Source organism: Paramormyrops kingsleyae, chromosome 7 (genome assembly GCF_048594095.1).
Source record: "Paramormyrops kingsleyae isolate MSU_618 chromosome 7, PKINGS_0.4, whole genome shotgun sequence".
NCBI lineage: Eukaryota > Metazoa > Chordata > Actinopteri > Osteoglossiformes > Mormyridae > Paramormyrops > Paramormyrops kingsleyae.
Genome location: NC_132803.1, coordinates 33,946,992 through 33,966,802, shown reverse-complemented (window position 1 = coordinate 33,966,802; position 19,811 = coordinate 33,946,992). Strand labels below are relative to the sequence as shown.

At 40.0% G+C, this 19,811-nt stretch overlaps 1 protein-coding gene across 7 annotated transcripts in view; it reads left to right on the top strand.

Annotated features, from left to right (window-relative positions):
- The first annotated feature begins 154 nt into the window (after nt 1-154).
- syk (spleen tyrosine kinase) overlaps nt 155-19,811 on the top strand; it is a 32,522-nt gene continuing 12,865 nt past the window's right edge. Inside the window, exons 1-5 of one of the 7 annotated variants that reach the window (XM_023806704.2) lie at nt 155-566; nt 746-1,011; nt 4,667-4,796; nt 16,190-16,643; nt 19,316-19,476. In XM_023806704.2, the coding sequence (XP_023662472.1) occupies nt 16,242-16,643; nt 19,316-19,476 (563 nt within the window). In that variant the 5' untranslated portion in view covers nt 155-566; nt 746-1,011; nt 4,667-4,796; nt 16,190-16,241. Of the gene's footprint in view, nt 567-745; nt 1,012-1,040; nt 1,379-3,654; nt 4,797-10,858; nt 11,074-15,182; nt 15,244-16,022; nt 16,095-16,189; nt 16,644-19,315; nt 19,477-19,811 lie in introns of those variants that run through there. The other 6 variants (XM_023806705.2, XM_023806703.2, XM_023806707.2 and 3 more) reach the window with 6 other exon arrangements.

The window sequence follows — 19,811 nt, the reverse complement described above, 5'->3', positions numbered from 1 at the left end:
CGCAATAAGGTCCGCATCCGCGCGAGCGGTATTTAAAGGCACAGCTCGCCGAGCGACCGCCGTCCCTCTGAGGCTTATCTCGCCATGACGTCAGGTGGGATCTCGCTGCCTTTCACCGCCCCCGGTCCCAGCCCCCACCTCTTCAAACTGAGAAATCAACCATCTTCCACATCCGCGGACCTTATGGCAGCTTTGTGCATTGATTTGTTAAATACGTATCCACCCCCTCCCGTAGTAGACTGTTTACCTGGATTCCTTCAATCAAAAGTGACAGCACGCCTTTGCTGTGTTTCCATTTATGGACATACCTCTACCTCCCTTCCTAGGACATAGTTAAATTTAACTACAAAATCGCCGATTGTTACCTCTATCGTGTAAGGGATTATAGTCACTGTGAATGCCATATCAGGAAAAAATACCTCTTTATGTACACGTTTAAGGGCATTTTAATTTCTGTCTGAAACCTGAATTGGGATTTTTTTTCTGCAATGTAAGGAATACTGAGTCTCCAGAAAGATCTCAGACATCTGGGCCTTTTGCATTTTTCCTTGTTTCCCAAGGGTCATGTAAGTACAGATTTAAGGCTTTCCTTTGTGTTTTTCCATCAATCTATAGAATATGGAATAGGGCTGCATGAAAAAAAAACAGAAAACAGAGAATTTCAGGGGATATATCTATGCCTGCGGCACACGCATTCAGCAGGTTGGCACTGATGACACCAACCTGAGTCCACTTCCGCTGACAGATGGTCTATTGCGGGTGTCATGACAGCGAAGCGGTCAGTGATGTCACTACGGGCTGCACCGAAGACACACCAAAGGCTCCGCCAGGAACTGTAGTGGACAACACTGACCAATCGGAGCGCCGGTGAACCTGTGACAGTTTAATCCGGACCATGAATGTTTCCCTCGCTAATATAAGATGTGACTTCAAAGCTGGTAGGTTATTGTGCCGGCAGTGGTAGCGAGTTGCAAATCCTGGGAGGACAAACGCTCGAATCTTGGAAAGAAGGTATGTAAATATCCACCCATTGAAACATTTCCAGTGACTGCTAATCCAATCTGAGTCACACTGAGAAGGAGCCTGAGGAGATATTGATGGGTGAGGAGAACCAGGAACCACGAGGGATCGTGCCCTAGACATCATCATGCCCTAGACACGATGCCAGCTCACTATAGGGCACGTACATAGATGCAAACAGGCACCGAAATGGCAGTTCAGGGTGGCAGATATGCCTGCATGGGGAATGACAGGATATCCGAATATCCCTGATGCGGCAGCAAGGAGGTACTGATACTGCACTCCCATGGCTCTCCTTCAGAACTGGGACTGCGTTCAGGTGGACGATCCACACATTACTGGCCAACATATCGCCCAGGTACTGCTCTGTCTTTCCCTCAGTAAGGATCTAGCTGTGAAAACAGGCAAAAAATAGCCAAGATCATTCAAGGAATATAAAGAGCCAATGGTTTTGTATAAAGACATGGAATTCATATGAATCTCTACTCACAAAGGCAAAGTGTTCTTGTTTAAATGAATAAGTGAATTTGTACTCAAATGATACAAACATTCATCTGAAGATATAAAATGATTATTCACATGTTTTAGTATCTCATTAGAAAACAAACCCTGCATATATTGCATATATTCTGTCCTATCATATATATGAATACACATATTTTGTGATGCCAGAGAATGACAAACTATCAAACAGCTCTGATCTTGTTGAAGATTGTCGCAAATATTTTCTTAATACCCTGACTAATAATGTCAAACATTTAATGTTCATCCAAGGTGTTTAACTACATAATACTGATTTATTATTAATCATGTGTCACAAAGTAAGCATGACCATGGGCCTCGGGTGGATTGTGATTGCTGGATGACCACTTATTTCAAAACTAATTTATATAGGTTTGTTATAATGTATAAGAACAATTGCATTAATACGATTTATTAAGATTAATTAACGTGACTGCCTTTCATTACATTTAGATATACAGGAAGATAAATTGCTATCGTTCATGTAGCTAATCTGTACTGTGCTCGCTCACCCTCTGCTGGTGGATTTAAAAAATGCAACAAACCCCAATGAATCGCAGCCATACTGTATGATTCACTCATAGACGTCCGAGCATCGTAACCAGAGGCGGCTTAAGCCTAGGGGCCCCACGTGTGCCAGCCTGCAAGGGGGCCCCCATTGGCGCGGTTGGGGGACCCACAGACTACTGTAGCCTAGGGGCCTCTGTACACCTTAATCCGCCCCTGATCGTAACTATGGAACTCTACTGTTTTTCTCCTTCGAAACTGGTCTTGTAAGTTACAATTTGTAACCTTCACTCCATCGTAAAAAACAGCAGGTATAAATGACTCCCCTACAAATTTAAAATATGTTAGAGAAACGAAACGATGGTACCGTGAACTGCTGTCAGAATATTTAAATATTTAATTTGTGAGAAGTGTCAAAACAAGCTTTCCCCCCCTGATATTTAATGTAAAAAAACAATGAGCATTACATAAATACATAAAACGTTCATGTAAAATTTTTTCTTTTATTGAAATGAAAAATGTTTTATATATTTAACTGTTAGTGAAACAGGGGCGCCGTAACGCGCGGCCCGGTGGCGTAGAGCCCCGGTGAGTGGCCTCACATCTCCATCGGTACGCCTCTGTTCGTGCCCCCGGGTTCGTATATTCACCATGGATGTCTGTGTTATATGTCTTCATATATACGGAAGCATGTGTTTTACAGAGGCATATAAAGGAACTATCACTGAATAAATTATTCACAAAATACAAATCAGTATACATGTACGATGCTTTGTAAATATAGGTTATATTGCAAAGTATACTAAATGTGGAGTGTTAATCATTAAAACAAATTTAGAGAAAAATAAATAGAAATATTGTAGGGCCGGGGGAGTGGTTCATGTTCAATAAACGTGTTTTTCGCTCATCATTATGGCTCGCGCCAGAAGCTCGGTTACAATATGAACTGCGTCGTTTTGGGAGAGACAACAATAGTGGCACTTCTTCTGGCTGCTGAACTTTTCAAACGTCATTTTTTGTTATTTTCTGAATTATTTTTCATACAGACAACTTGTTTTTAATTATTGAACAAAAAATATTAAAATACATTGTATATTATGCAGCAACCAACCCCAAATGTACTCTGTATGCACTTCATGATACCAGGACGACATGACTTAACACAGGTTTTCAAATCGTACCACAAAATACTGTATAGCTAACCCTGTTTGGTACAATTAATTTATTTTCAATATGTCACTAAGACAGATTTTTATTAGACTTTTTTCAATTAGGTCATTTTTTTGTGTTAACGTTAAAAAAAAACACACACAAAACTGGTCACCACCTTAAGTGGTGAGATCAACCTTCTGATCTCATGACAAAATAAGTGAATGTGGTGCACAGGGACACGCCCTGGATTTCTGTGACAGCGCCCGCTACTGGCTTGGATATTATTGCGGTGCCAACCAACCTTGGACTTCCCGGTAACAAAGCTGGAGATTCAGGACACAATTTCAAAATACAAAATAGCATTATTATTTTTACTGTTTTTGTTAATAATATTAATCCTGCTGCCCGTGAGTGTGCATGCGTGTGTGTGCGAATGCGCGTGTCAGTGCATGTGTGTGCGTGCGTGCCCGTTAGTGCCTTCACTGGTATCCCATCCAGGGTGTGTACCCAGTTTTGTGCCCAGTATTCCCCAGTATAGGCAGCAGCCAACACTCCTGCCACCTTGACCAGAAGGTGAATGGATGGATTATTAAGTCGTAGAGGGCGAAAATTCAGTGCTCTCTGCACGAAACTTCACACCGACGTGTGTTATGAAACTGCAGTTGATTTCACCTGAGCCGCAGTGTAACTGACTAAGGCTACAAATGCAACTTACAGCTATTCCTTGCTCACGGCACATGGCCAGGTTTGGCCCGCTTATGCCACGCTACTATTTTAAGACAGCGCATACGTTGGGGACCACGCGTAGTGAATCGGGGCCCTTTCATCCATGCCTTAACTCTGCTGAGAAAAAAAACATCACAGCTCATGCACAAGCAGGCTGTCGACTTAACTGTTACTTACTTTTGTATGCCTTGGTCAAAACATTTGTGAGCTGCAAACTTGCGCGCGAGTTAATCCCTTCATGTAGAATTAATTTTAGATGAATCACGATGAACCCTGGATTTACCCAGGAGAAAAAAAGAAATTTAAACTCTTAACGATACAAAAATGGCATGATTCATTTCAATGGTTCTCACTTTATTTTTTTTTATTTTGTTCCAACAGCAACTAAATAAAACTCTTGCATAAAACGCATAGAATAAAATGCATATAGTAGCCCATATAATATTAGTCAACTGCAGTATTAGCGGACATGATATAAAAATGTCCATCCACGAACGTTAATGCAGTTCAGATAAAAAGGGAAGTTAAAATACTCAAAAAAGCTCAAGGAAGTAACAGGAAGGGGCTTAAATGAGGAAGTCCCGTCATAGTTCCACATTGCACACGCAAAACAAATTAAATTATATGATATAAGTTGACGCATACAGCTGATCACTGCATTTCTCTCGAGATCAAAGTTTTGGATTGCTGTTTGCTTGAGTTAGGTGGTTTGCGTCTCAGCATTGCTGTCCATTTACAGCGGCGTTTGGGCCATCCAAGAAGAGCTTGACCACAACACATCCTGTTCAGCCCTCCAGCCGTTGTGAAAATGCTACGTGCTGTGTGGGACCTTCGGCTAAAATAGAAACGCTTCTACACATCCTTACAAGGTAAGCATCCATTTACTTGCCCCTTTCTCATTACAGTTTGTTAATTACAGTTTCATAAACCGAAGGAGACACCTTGCTACCGTGAGATGGTGTTTTTTCTAAGCTGATCGAAGTGGGTGGATGGGCACAGAGAAATCGTGCGACTAGGAGCGCATGAAGGGGAGGGAAGAGCAAGGGTTAACAAGTACATCAATGTCGTAAATGTTTGACTAAGTTTTACTGTAAAACCCTTTTTCAGTTGAAAAGTTAGTTTTTGAGAGGGTATGACTACTCTATTTTCATGCATATCACGAGGTGCGTATAAGTTTAGATTAATAACTATCTAGTATATTATGACAGTGCATATAAACATAAAATAGAGGTTTTTTTTTTTTTTTTACCTTTTTATTATTTATCTTTAAAGCCACCTGGGATTAGTATAGATAACAAAATAATGTAAAGTATAGACATGTGATCAGTAATGAATTAGGTTATTTTTCTTATTTAATATTTCTCTTTTTATTGAAATTATATTAGGCCTATAATTTTTATTTAAATTTTGCGGGCTCTGTTATTTCTGATGATCATGGTAATAATTACGGTAGTGTTGCCATGATTGTAGAACTGGATAAACATATTCAACAAATAAGGTGAAAATTCCCGCCTGGTTGAAGTATTTTTATGTAATTCTTTTAAAATTATTATTAAAATGCCATTTAATTTGCTTGTCTACATTTTGCGGAGGTCAGGATAGTGTTACACTTCTCGGAAGTTTATTTATTTATTTCTTAACTGAAGAGTAGGCCTATTTATGAATGAAAAATGGTTAAAAGATTCCGCGCATAAAAACGCTTCGTGTTTATTATTTAAATATTTACCGAATAACAACGAAAGTGTCATTTAATTTGTTAATGCAGCCAAATGCTCGGATAATCTACTGCATTCTCTTTTAAAACGGGTGTTTATGTTGAATCCACTGCAATTTTTTCTGGCAGAATTGTAATGCAGGTGTTCCGGGCAATTCGGTTTCCCTATGTTTCTCCTGTCTATCAGGAAATAATGTTTCCCCTAATATTAAAGCAAAGAGGTAGGCCTATGTGAAATGTCTGAAAATCACTCAGGTACATTATTACATGTGAATACTGTATTGTTATTAGTACCGAGGCCCAGAGTTGCTGTATACCTGTTTTAACAGGGGGGAACCAAATATCCTGAATGTCAGGAAATAATGTTTCTCCTAATATTTAGGCAAATATGTATGTGAGATGTCTGAAAATCACTCAGGTACATTATTACATGTGAATACAGTACGTAGATCGTCACGCATAATATAGTCTTATAAGCAATACTATACCGTTTTCATCAAGAAATATGTCTATCCAGCGAATGAAATACTTTCATTTATTATCTGTAAAAACAAAAAACATCGAAAAGGCATGTGATGTTTTTAAATATATGGCTTGTTTACCTCAAGAGCTTCGTAAAAAGACATGAAAACAACAGCGAAACCGTGTACAAATCAGCGCGCGACAGGGGAAACATAGGGAAACTGAATTGCCTGGAACACCTGTATCCTAGAGATTTTCAGGTAAGATAATAATTTGAACGCGTGTTATGGGTAGTTTTAAGGTGCGGTTGCTTCACTGTTTTATGGCAACGTGCCTGATTTGAACATTACGATGAGAATCGTCTAGAAGCCCAGCTCTTTAAGACCAATATACTAATTTCTTCAACTGAATGGATTAAGAAACCAAATATTAACTTTGCAGGAATCTCCATCGCAATAAACGCTATTAATCGCGGTTTGTGTCTTCTAAATGACTGAATATATATTGCATTATTCAATTCAGAATTTTGAAAAATCACCAAAGTCACGACTGAGTAAACAATAATAATCCAAAAATAAAATATATTGTTTTATTTTTATGTATCCATTCATCATTGCACTTTTTCCAGTAAAGGGTCAAGGTGTATTTTATTTAAATAAACTTATTAGCGAAACATTGACATTTTATATTTCTCTTCATGCACTTATATTCTGGAAACATTTTTGTCACGTGATTACATCCTGAGACTCTCAAAGCTTTCAAATGCATTACTAAGCTCCCGCTTTCTCCAAGAGACATGCCCGAGTCTACTTTTGCGATAATTTAGATGTGGAAAACTAAAGATTTCATTATAGTTAGCTACTCCTCAGTGTAGTTTTGAGGTTGATTATTTACAATCAAGCTTGCAGTTAAGCAGACGTGCTGCCACCACAGAATCCTCTCCCTACTTTAGTTCATATTTACTTGGTGTTCAGTCCTTTGAAGTGCACTTGCCCTGGGACCAGACATCTTTGAACCATGTTGTCATTAGACCTGATTTCCTTCGGAAAGATGACCTTCTGTACCACACAGGGTTTCAGTACATTTTTATTGTGGACAGAGTCTTCTGGAACTGAGTTTGTATATAGGCATTTTACTTTTCTTTTATTCATTTTTGGCTTTGCATCTTCTTTGCATCTTCTTTGCATCTTCTTTGCATCTTTGGGGGCAGCGTGTGGCTCGGTGGGCTAAGCCTCTGTGCCTATGATCATGCGTTCGCCGGTTTGAGCCTCAGCATGTGTGCAGGTCCTCGAGCGAGGCCCTTAACCCCCAGCTCCCTGGGCGCCCCTAGGCCCTTAACCCCCAGCTTCCTGGGCTCCCCAAGGCCCTTAACCCCCAGCTCCCTGGGCGCTGCTATGGATGACTGTCCTTCACAGTCAGCTTGCTCTCACCTACAAAGAGGAAGCTGTGGGAGGCGTAAAGAGAATTTCCACATGGAGATCAAATAACAATTGATAAAGCATCAATTTCTCATGGTATCCCCATGGCCCTAAGTCATGCCACTAGGTTAACTGGAATCTGCAAATTACCCATAGTGTATGAATGTGTGTGCCCGGCGATGGACCGGCATCCCATCTAGGGTGTCCTCTGGTCTTGTGCTCTATGTTACCTTGGATACACTCCGCCTGGCCCCACAACCCTCACCTGAGCAGGATAAGCAGGTAGAAGATAGACAGACAGATGATGTCAAAATATTAATACCAAATAATTCTTCAAGGACAGTTTTTTTATTCGCCTGTTTTAATTAGCAGTATAACCAACAAGCAACACAAACCTAGCAGTTTATGTTTTCATGTTTCCGTATCCGGACCCCCCCACAACCCTCAATAGGAGGATAAGCGGTTACAGGAGATGGAAGGATGGATAGATGTTTTCATATTATTTCATTTACATTATGCTAATTCTCTATTCACCGGCCTCACAAACTCTTTTCTAAAGTAACTTTGTGCTGCTGCTAGGCTATTAAGCAGACCCAACCGCAGAGTGCGTACTTCTCCTGTTTGAGCTTCCCTACACTGGTTCCCAGTAAAATATAGGGGAGAGTTTGCGATTCCTTTGTTTACATATAAAGCACTAATCAGGCACACACTTATGGCCCCATACTCAGCAAACAGGACACTCAGGTCTTATGATCAGGGTCTTTTTTGTTACCCCCAGGCCCAAGTTTAAAACCAGGGGGAACAGAGATTTTGCGGTTGTTGCCCCAAGGCTGAGGAACAGTCTGCCCGTGGACATTAGATCCTCCAGCAGCTCGGGCTCTTTTAAACCACGTCTGAAAACTTCTATATGCCGCCAGGCCTTAGGCTGATGTTTGAATATCTTTGTTTCATTTCAAGTGAAGCACTTTGTAACATTTGTTCTCAAAATTTTATATAAATAAACAACTTATTTACCTACTTAAGTTTGAGAGCAAGGTAACAAGATAGAATTCTATTTTATTCTCTTTTAGGTGTCAAGAACTGTAGAATTTAAATTAATTCATACATTGTTACAAGTGCTCCTCTACTTACGAACATTCAGACATACGAACGAAGAGGACTGTAAGTCAAAATTGTGTTTGTTGGGCTCCCGTTTCCTGTCCGCAACATCAATTTTTTTTCTGCTCGCCAACTCCGCCTAGTACGACTTCTGGCCGCTACTCCCGCCGTGCAGCAGCATAGTTCTTTGTACTTGCGTATGCCCTTAAAATGATGTTGAATAACAACTTACGAACATTTCAAGTTATGAATGGCCGTTTGTAACGTAACTCATTCATAAGTAGAGGAGCGTCTGTATTCATAAAATACTGTGTGTTTAAACAATTTACACATGGTATGTAATGGGATGTGTTGGGAAAGACAATCTCTGCTACTTTTAGTACACAGCAGCAATAAGGATTTAAATAAAACTGGGATGCTTGATCGAGTATTGTGTCATCAAATTATTATTATTATTATTATTACTATATTTATGTTATTGTTATTATTATTATTGTTTGGTTCTTTGGTATTCCTAATTCCTGGTTATGCTGATGATAATTTGTAGTTTGACTGATTGCTTTAACTCAGTATTCTATTATCTTGAAATCTGACAAAAATTGAGTATTTTAAGAAATTCAATGACCAAAATTATTTTTAATAATTTAATAAATAAATTTAAAAAAACTCAAACTAATGGAAAGTAACAATAAGTACAGTAATTCTCGAATAGGCTAGAAGAAAAAAAATACATATAATGTATTTATATTATTATAGTAATAAAACAAGAATTTTACTATTTTGTATTAGTTGAGGCTTACAATGGATTGCATTTTCTGCATTACATATGAACATCAATTTCTAAGGTTCTCTGCAGTAGGTATGATAAAATAACTTTTGCGAGTACAACAGATCTTTTATAAATATTGTATATTTGTATATTGTTCTCCTGAGTGCTCTGCTTTTCTGCATTTGGCAGAGTTAGCTAACTTGGTTACCATAACAATGACCTTTCTTAGTCGATCGTATGCCCTGCTTTCGCCTGGAATCTTTTGTGGTCAACGTTATACGCATCTCACCCGTGCATAAAACAACAGGATGCATATGCGTCTCTTAAATTTTTGTTTGATTTATTGCACCCTGTACACTTTCAAAGGAAATCTCTCTCTGGCAGAGGAACAGCGCGGTGCGGTACTCTTTGCCACTTTGGAACACGACATAGTTTTATTGATTTTAAATCACTACGTTCTGTGAATTAGTTGAGAGAATAAATTACATTTTAAAATGATTTTGTTCATTTTTTTGTGGTCAAAAAGATCACATTATCCCAAAAAGTATCCTAGAAAGACTCACTGTCAGACTCATTATAAATTAGAAAATGGAATGAAATTGAAATAACAGAGAATACTCATAGTTTGATCCTGTTTTTCTACAGGATGCAAATAGGCCTATATTTGGTTATATATGAATAAGTATATTAATGTTCATAGTGCACACACACACACACACACACCCATGCGGTCTAGACATGAGCAGTTAAATGAAAAGGGAGATGTTTAATTATTTGTGGTCACTGTTAACCATGTAGTGTCCTTGCTTCCTGCGTGTCTTCTTGCTGAATCGCTAACCACCTGTGGCCTCCAGTTTTTTTACTACCTGTGTGAATTTAGCACCTCCCCTCCACATACCTTGAACACCATAGATACACTATACCGCACAGGACGGTGTCTGGCAGACAAATTCCTGAATTAGGCACTAGTCATAATGGAAGTGAGCTAGCTAACATTTCAAGCCACTGTAATCAGCGGCGGCCTGCGTTAGTTGTCTTTAAATGATGCAATCTACCAAAATGCATGCTTCCTTCATTGGCTTCATTTAGAGTTGGAGATTTGTTGTGGAAAGGCAGGTCAACAAAAGACAAAGTGAAGATGGAGTACCGTTTTGTAAAGGAAAACTTGCTAAGCCATTCCTTAGCCTTGGCTGGTCTTTAGTTATGTCATTCGTGATGATATAGGATGATGTCATTTGCTGCTTTGTAACACAAAAAAAGGAGACTATGTCACACAAAGGAGACTATGACACACTCCTGCGTGTTTCAATGAGCGAAATGGAGGACAGGGGCGTGAGAAAGCAGCAAGCAGAAACTGCCGTCTGTTTCCTGATATGCGGCATGTCGTCATGCTCAGCTAAGTTTAGAAACTCAAAAGGTTTTATTTTTTAAGCCTATGGTTTTTTTTTGCATCGTTCTACTTTAGGGAGGTTCCTCCGTTGGTTTGGCGTGAAGAATAAGTCTGTAAACACAATCTGAAACTTAAGTTTTATTAAGTTTAATTAACTTTAGTAATTTTTCTTTACTTATTTTCTTATTTTTATTTAAATTATTTTATATGAATATTTAGATCTATTATTCAGTTAGTACTCTTTTCTCCGTCTGTTTTCTGGCATGTTAAGAGAAATTAATAACACATAATTAAGGTAGGTAACATTTATTTTGCTATTAAGGTAACTAGAGTGGATTTACCTTTATACAATTATTTATTGCACCATTGTCTAATTTGTGCAGATGTTACAGATTCATTGCCTACTGATTGATGCCTGTATTGTATAAACACACAGTTAGCTGATAGATATTTACATCTTGTAGTCAATGAGATATATATTTTATGTTTGCGCTGTCACACATTGTTTTGGGCGCTCTGCAAACAGGGGCAGCTATGGTTTGGTTTTCGCATGTGACACCCCCCCCCCCCTTTGCTACAGCGTCTTGTTCCTTTAAGTGGAAGCGTTAGATTCAGCAGTTTTCGAAAGAATGTCTGTAAACTGCAAAAAAATTGAAGGCCTCTGATATTGTTTCAATGCTGCGTCATTCACGAGGCAACTGAACATATTACATTTTACTTATGTAGCAGACACTTCTACGCAAAGCAGCGTAAATCTCGAGGAAAAGCGGGCTCAGACCAACCCTACAGCGATTGGGGTTAAGGGTCCTGCTATTGGGCTGGTGAAATCACTCTGCTGATCACGGGATTTGAACTGCCGACCATCTAATCAAAAGCGCAGCGTCCAAAACCGCTGTGTGATAAATGTATGCATTTGTCCAATATATGAATGTATTTTATACATTGAATTCACAATAATCAGGTCTGAACTCGGATAGTTTTTGTAAATTCTTTTTAAAATAATAATCCACCGTCAGTGTGTCAATAAATTATTATATATTTTTATATTAAAGTGTAATATAATTGTATGAAGAAGAAACATTGTTTTCAATCAGTTAATGTAAATTATCTACTCATGTGTGCACTGGAATGAAAGGAATGTTCAGTTCGTTGTGACGCATACCTTGCTGGTTTTACACGCATAGTATTCTATGTATTACATTACGTATCGTATGTAGTTAGCAGTGGGAGGGTAAGAGCACAGACTGCGCTGTCAGGCCAGGTGAGAATCACAGAGGTGGCTAGTTTAGCTGTATCTCATAAAATTCACTTTCAACTTCATTCTTTTAAATGCTAAATTCAACATGAACTTGACTGTTTCAGTGGTCATGTGACTTGCTGTAAGTGTTAGTGACCTGCTTTTGATGCGATTTAGAACCTTTCCTACCAAAACTGTGAAGGATAAATGAATAGTTTTATTTGTAATGACAAACTAACTATCATTCATAGCAACTGTTATCTACCATCTATCCTTCCTTCCTTCCATCCATCCATCAATCCATTTTCTGTACCCACTTTTTTAATTTCAGATTTATGGCAGCTTGTAAAATTTCTAAATATTTGCTCATACTAGGAAAAAAAACACATCATCTCTGGCAACTGTATATTTGTATGGGTCTGAAAAGCAATTTGGCCAGTAAGCATTCGCAATAAGAGCCATTTCAGTCATCAGATTGAGATATTCTGCTGCACATTGAAATGATTTCTTTATATTCACGATCATCTGTTGCTGCTCTGCACAGGCACAGGTGCAGTAAAAGATTACGGCAAAAAAGATTCACTTTTGATCTGAGGTCAGGACCACAGAAACAAACTGCGAGCAGGGGCCTGCATCTCCAGCTTTAGTCACGTTTTCACCAAGTGTTTCTGTAGGTCAGATGAAGTGAAATAAATTTGCATTATGGACTTCATTTAGCTTGAGGGATTTCAAGAAAACAAGAATGAGTGAATTAAATTTATAGTATCCACTATATTCTGGCGGGATTTTACGAATTTTGCATTTTCATTTACTTAGCAGACACTATTATTTAAAGTGACATACGATTGAGAAAGCAGGGCCAGACAGTGCCTGGAGTAATAGGGGGTTAGGGGCCTCACTCAGGGGCCCCACTCAGGGGCCCCACTCAGGGGCCCAACGGTGACATCACTCTGCCAAGCCTGGGAACTGAACCGCCGACATTCCAATCACAAGCATAGAATCCTTACCCACAGAGAAAATAAGGCAGAGTGAGCTAAATTTATGCATAGATGTTAATAAAACTACAAATAACCATGTTATAAATGATAAAGCGGACGGGCAGGTATCCATTTAGTCGATATGTTTATTATGTAACCGTTGCTGCGTTTGCATGCTGATACTTTTTCCGATACTGTTTCACCACAGACGTGGATCAGGGTGGAGAGGGCCCATGTTTTCCGATGATACAGATGTGTCCCTCCACGCTTGGCCTCCCCACCGTGAACGCGTTACGAAGCCCGCGTTCAGTCGAGTGAGACCGCGCGGCTGCAGCTGCCATCCACATAAGAACAAAAAAAAATGTTAGCCAAGTCAAACTGCCATCTAGCACCAGAGAAAATCATTATTTTCAATAAACTTAAATTTTTATCGTCATGTTGTGTGAATTTCATCGAACTTGCTGCATATGTAGTGCTGTGCACACGCCTTCGGCCATCAAAGAAAATATTTAAAGCTATTAAGTGCTCAGAAATAACACAATTTCACATTAGAATATATGCAAATGAACAGTATCACAATAAAAAGTTACAAGAACTTCTATTTTCAAAAAGTTGCAGTCTTGATGGACGGCTAGAAGATCACCACTGTGATTCCCAAACCTCTGCTCAGGGTCACCTCAGCCATTCCATGCTTTCATTAAATTTCACCACCAGCTCATTATGCAACTTAATTAGCTAAGTAACTTGATGAGCCAACATCAACATCAAGTAACACCATGATTAGCCACACTTGGCATTCTAAAAGTCAACATTGTGTATTGAATGGTAACTGCAAATACTGGGGCAACCTCCAGAGAGGTTTTTGAAACTAAGAAACGTTGACATGCAAAATTATAGTTTTACACCAAAATGAAGATCATTTAAACATACCGTATTGGCCCTAATATAAGACGACCAGCCACTTTTTGGCAACTGTTTCTAGAAAAAAGTTTTTGGAATACTAAATCTTACCTTTGTAAAGAAAAATCATTTAATTGGCAAGAACATAAACTATCGTGCTGCTTAACCCGCAACCACAGCTTAAAAAGCAACCAAAGGCAAACAGATTATAATAAGTGTATTAAACAGCAAACATTCCAAAATAAATAAATAAAATGTATTATAGAGGCAGTAGATAATGAATATTACAAACTCCACAACCCTTGAGGGCGCAAAATATTTTCGATGCAGCAGACACATATGATGTGTGTTAAAAAAAAAAAAACTATTGCGGAGAAAGGTTGAGCCATATTAATAAATATGACAGCTCTTTTTAAATGAACGTTACTATCTTTATTAGCAGCCAGTTTAATACTAGCAGCGGCACAGCCAAAGAAGCCAGCAATTCACATGACACTCATGGATACACGCTAAACACCCGCATCGCAGGAGCTGCCAGCTCTCCCGCTCACGCGTGGGCGTCCTTAGGTCCGATCCGTCGGGGCTGTAGCCCTGAGTATTAGAATCCGAGTATTTTAATCCCGATGCCAATCTTCATTTAAAAAAAAAAAAAAGTCAGGCCACAGGTTAACTTGACTTAAACCCATATCTCTTCAATAACTAGGAACTCCACCTGCGCTCACGCAAGAAATATTACAGCAAATCTTTCCCTTTTTGTCTAGTACTGTACCCCGAATATAAGACGACACCACTTTTTCAGACGTATTTTCAGTAAAAAAAAAACAAAAAACCTGGTCTTATATTCGGATAAACACGGTCATTTTCTTTAGCCTAAAACCTATAACAGTACTGTGTATATTTAAGTAAAGAAGCTCATTGTCCATGATGACAGTATTTGCAGTAAATTCATGTTATCACACAACGGAGAAATACTATGGTTTGCTCTCAATCACCGTGCTGCTTTCACTTAATTAATTCAAAAGTTTTGTTCAGTTTGTGTGTTTATTCCTAGCTTTTATGTTAAACTCTTAAAGCATATCAAATACAGGTACGTGCGGTCAGGGGAGGCGGCTGAGGCAGAGATTCACCTGTCATCATGAAAAGTAAAAAAAAACTAATAATGATAACAATAAATAAATTTTTCCACTGGTCTGTGGTATAAATTTGTTTTCTGTATGATTCCAATCATTTTGATAGCTGAATTTGCGCGTTTCTTGTTCAAATACAGGGAAGAAACGCGAGGTGCCGCAGCGACGAGCCTCACTTCAGACGCGCTATCCGTCACACGCAGGGCTGCTGTTGCTGTCTCTCTGTATGTCGCCAATATAATGTTTGCAGATACGTTTATTATACATCCTGATTTTCCACAGTCTGGCTGATATGTTTAATCAACGTGTGTGACATATTTAGTCTTGCTGATCGGTTATAGAACCGCAGTGAAAAGGTACAAAGTGAGGGAGACAGTACCGTGCCGCACCAAAGGGGGCGAATGTGAGCCCAACAGGTGCTTGATGCTGCTGTTCTTCAAGGCAGAGACTCTAAGCGCCAATCAGAAAGTCACGTGCACTGCAGCGTTCCGTTTGTTTTTATTTTTTTTGTTCTGACTGACTGCCAAAACAGAAGATTATATAATTAAGCTTAAAAATTCTCAAAACTGGACTTTCAGTCAAGACAGAAAGTGATAAATAACAGATTTATTCTTTTGTTTTTTTCTGGTTATCCAGTCTATTAAAATTGATTAAAGAATTAAGAGAATTTAAAGCTTTAAAAAAAAAAACACATTTTTCAATTAAGTTCAGAATTGAAATCCGTTTTCTGTACGCCACTCTACACTTTCATTTGTATTGAATAAGTATGAGTTGTGGAATTGCAACAGCAAATTTAGAACACATGAAGGGTGCTGAGCAAATGCATTCTCTGCTCTCACTCGCCGTTATAAATGTAATGTTCTTTCTTATACACTTACCTATGTGTGTGCAAATAATGCTGATGAGATATGAAACATAACCAGTAGTCAATGTGCATGATGCCAATTGAATAGTGAATAAGCTACTCTTTTGGGTTCATATACTTGTAGATCTGACTGTGAAGGAGTCAGTGCCTCACCAACCATCAACCTCACTGCACGTTACTGATCAAATATTACCCCTAAGTCTGTTGTAGGTTTGTAGCTTTTGTCTTCCAGCCAGTAACATTATAGACCAATGTCGTTTAAGACGTAACTTATTGACCTGAGTGTCCTCATCTCTTTCTTTCAGGTATTCAGGGAGAGATTTGGCATTTGTTTCATCCAGGTTAAAGGGCAGGGCCATGGTCGACAGGGTGACCACGCTACCGTATTTCTACGGTAACATCACGCGGGAGGAGGCGGAGCAGTACCTGATGCAGGGCGGCACGACGGATGGGCTGTACCTACTGCGCCAGAGCAGGAGCTACCTGGGTGGCTATGCCCTCTCCGTGTCCTACGGCCGGCAGTTTTACCACTACACCATCGAGCGGGAGCTCAGCGACATGTTCGCCATCTCCGGGGGTCGGTCGCACCGCACTCCCATCGACCTCATCGACTATCACTCGCAGGAGACGGACGGCCTGGTGTGTCTGCTGAAGAAGCCCCAAAGCCGGCCAAGGGGCATGGAGCCCAAGGTGGGGCTCTTCGAGGACCTGAAGGAGCAGCTGATCCGGGAGTACGTCAAGCAGATGTGGAACCTGCAGGTCTGTCCCCCGGTGCCCCCACACTCTGCTCACCGCCGGGCATTTCTGCTTTGCTGACTGAGGAATAGTTTTGCTGTTGTTTTTTTGGCTTATTAAACAATCTTTCCTAGATCCTCACATGTAGGTGGAAAACCTGTCTCTCACATACGGTCATTCTCTTCCCATGGCAACATAATGGCACACAAACACACACACACGTATGTATATGAATGTGTCTATACACACACACACACACACATGTATATGTATACATATCTGTATATATACATGTGTTGTAGGGGGCTGTCCAGGGTATCATCAGAGGGGCAGCTGACTTAGCCAACCAATTTCAAGTGAAATTGACTGGATCTCACACCCTGAGCTGTGCCGCCACAGGACAGCTACGCGATGTAGGGGCCCCTAGAAGTAGTTGCTCCCTCCGCTGTGCCGGAACAGAACAGCTATGCAATGTGAGGCACCAGCTTCTCAGGGGGTGTGGACTTCAGGGCTTGACTGCAGTTGCCATAGTGCACCCCAGTGTGTCCAACCTCAGTCACGAACATACATCACACCAGGCATGACCGCGGTGAATGGAATCCAGCCAGGCGTTTCGCTGTGGCATCGTGGGTGGAGGGGAACACCGTCAACAGCGCTGTTAAGTCAGCATGGTGTGACCAAAAACAAAACGCTGTAAGTGAATTGGGGACAAAAACAAGATTAATATTTCAAAATGAGCAAATTTGTTAATAGGGTTTGTCAACATTTTTTGGAATAAAGATTAACTGCATGCACAAGCATGTTGCAATACCATGCAAAAAAAGATTTTATAGTCTGTATATTCAGTATAGAAATTAACCTCTATTAACAATCTTTACTCATGCTATTCTCCGATTGGGTATCAATATTAATGCAGTTAACATGATCAAAGCTGTGGGGTTAAGAGTCTTGCTGTGTATCACTGTTTTTGTGTGTCCATCCATATTTTAACTGCTTATCTAATGCCCATGCTAAAATACACAAAAAATACTAAAATACTTAAACCTTACAGTAAGAAATACGCTAATATTTTTCACATATTAATAATAAAATTCATCCTAAGTATCTTCCATAACCAGTGCTGGAAACAAAGAGAAGTTCTTATATTTTGCTTAGTAATTTATTTATTTATTGGATTTATTGAGCAAGGACAGCACAAAAGACAATGTTACACGTGAAAACAATGCAACCGTTGTTTTGTAAGGAGGTTTTCTAGCCAAAGGCTAATTTGCCTTTGGCTAGAAACAAAGCATTTTATTTATTTAGCAGGACCACGGTTTACAGTGGCTACTTTATAAAACACACTTGCTGAAGGACTCAACAGTGATGTCACTCTGCCGATCACAGGTTTTACCTGCCGACCTTCCAATCTATGGCACAAGTGCCTCACCCACAGAGCCACATATCACGTGCATAGTAATAATTTATTAGTTATCTTTAGGTTTTGCTTCAAGACACAATTTTTGAAGCTGTTCTGGAAGTTCTATCCGCTACATTTTTATGACTGATGAAGTGTGCCCTGCAGTGGACCGCAGTCACAGACCAAAGCAGGCTGAAGGTCATCAGTGAAAGAGAAGTGGGCCAGATGTCTCCAAAGCACAAGCTTCATTGAACATAGTGTAACACTGGTGGGCAGAGCAGGACACAGCGTCACGTCAGTGACACTCTGTTTTATTTTGCCTCCGATGGCAAGCCAGCATCGTCTGCCGTGGTGCTGTGAATGTGTCAGCCTTTGCTTCCATTGCTGCTCCACACCTTAACCCCAGAAGACTGAGGACAGATCAGAAAGGTGTCATGTTGCCTCTCAGCCAAACCAGGGATTCCAACTCAAAGCTCCACTCAGAGATTAGCCGACAGGTTGCCATATTGGCAGGTCTCACAGGGATTTTTTTCAGGTGTACTGGTATCTCTGACTTTCCTGTAATGGGTGCTTTATCAGTTGTTTGGCTCAGCAGGTTAGGACACTGTATTCCTAACTGGAAGGTCACCACTTCAAATCCCAGCATCAACAGAATGATTTCACTGTTGGGCTCCCAAATGCTCTGGGGGCTGTCTCACCCTGCTTTCTCAAAAACGGGGGTAACTTTGGATTAAAATTTTCTGACAAATAAATTATATGTATCAAAGTGTGTGCCCTTTGACAGATTGGCATTCCAACCTGTCCCATGCCTTCTGCTTCCTTGGAGACGTTCATACAAGCAATGCTGAATGGATGACATAAGGGTTTTGTGTTGTTTCCATTTCATTGCTTCTTGTTCTTTAAATTGCACACAGCTCTTTTTTTCATTATGCCACTTTTTTCGTTAATTCCTTTTTTTTTTGAGCAATTCTATTCCTGTACGAGAACAGAGGCAAACATCTGTGAAAGTGTCATCACTGCAGATAGTGCTGGGAGGATGTGGGAGAATTTCCCAGGAAATAATTCAGTTCGGCTGAAAAGTTAATACTCTGAACCATTTGAAGGGCACACAAACATGCCTCAGCTGACTCGCCCTCTGTTACTTCCTCATGGCAGAAGATGATTTCATGCATTTTATACGTATCACAGCAGCTTCCATTCAAGGAAATCTAACTTTTGAGAAGGTGTCACAGGCTGAAATGTGACAGTGCGCATGCAGAACAATCTCGCCGGATCTTCATTGTCCTCCCCCTAATAGGGTAACGCCTTAGAGCAGGCCATCATCAGCCAGAGACCACAGCTGGAGAAGCTCATCGCCACCACGGCCCATGAGAAGATGCCTTGGTTCCACGGAAGCATCTCCAGGGAGGACTCCGAGATGCTCCTGCACAGGGGAAACCGCGTCAACGGCAGATACCTGTAAGGTCTACCTGTCTGATCAGGGGCTCAGAAATTCACCCCGCTCAGTCGGGCCACACTTGGGCCAAATCCGTTTAGGGAAAAAGTTCAACCTTCAAGACGTGCCTTTTGCTAAATGGATTGTAAGCCAATGTGCACAAAGCATTAAGCATATTTCAAGAATTCATTAATATTTTCCAATGAGTATTCAGAAAAAATATTCAATGGAAAATATTAAGCATGAGCAGCATTTATTATAGTAAAAATTCTATGTTGTAAAAATAAAAAAGACCATCAGTATTAAAAGTTAACAATAGTTAATAGTTACTACTTCTCAGTAATATTAAATGGCATAA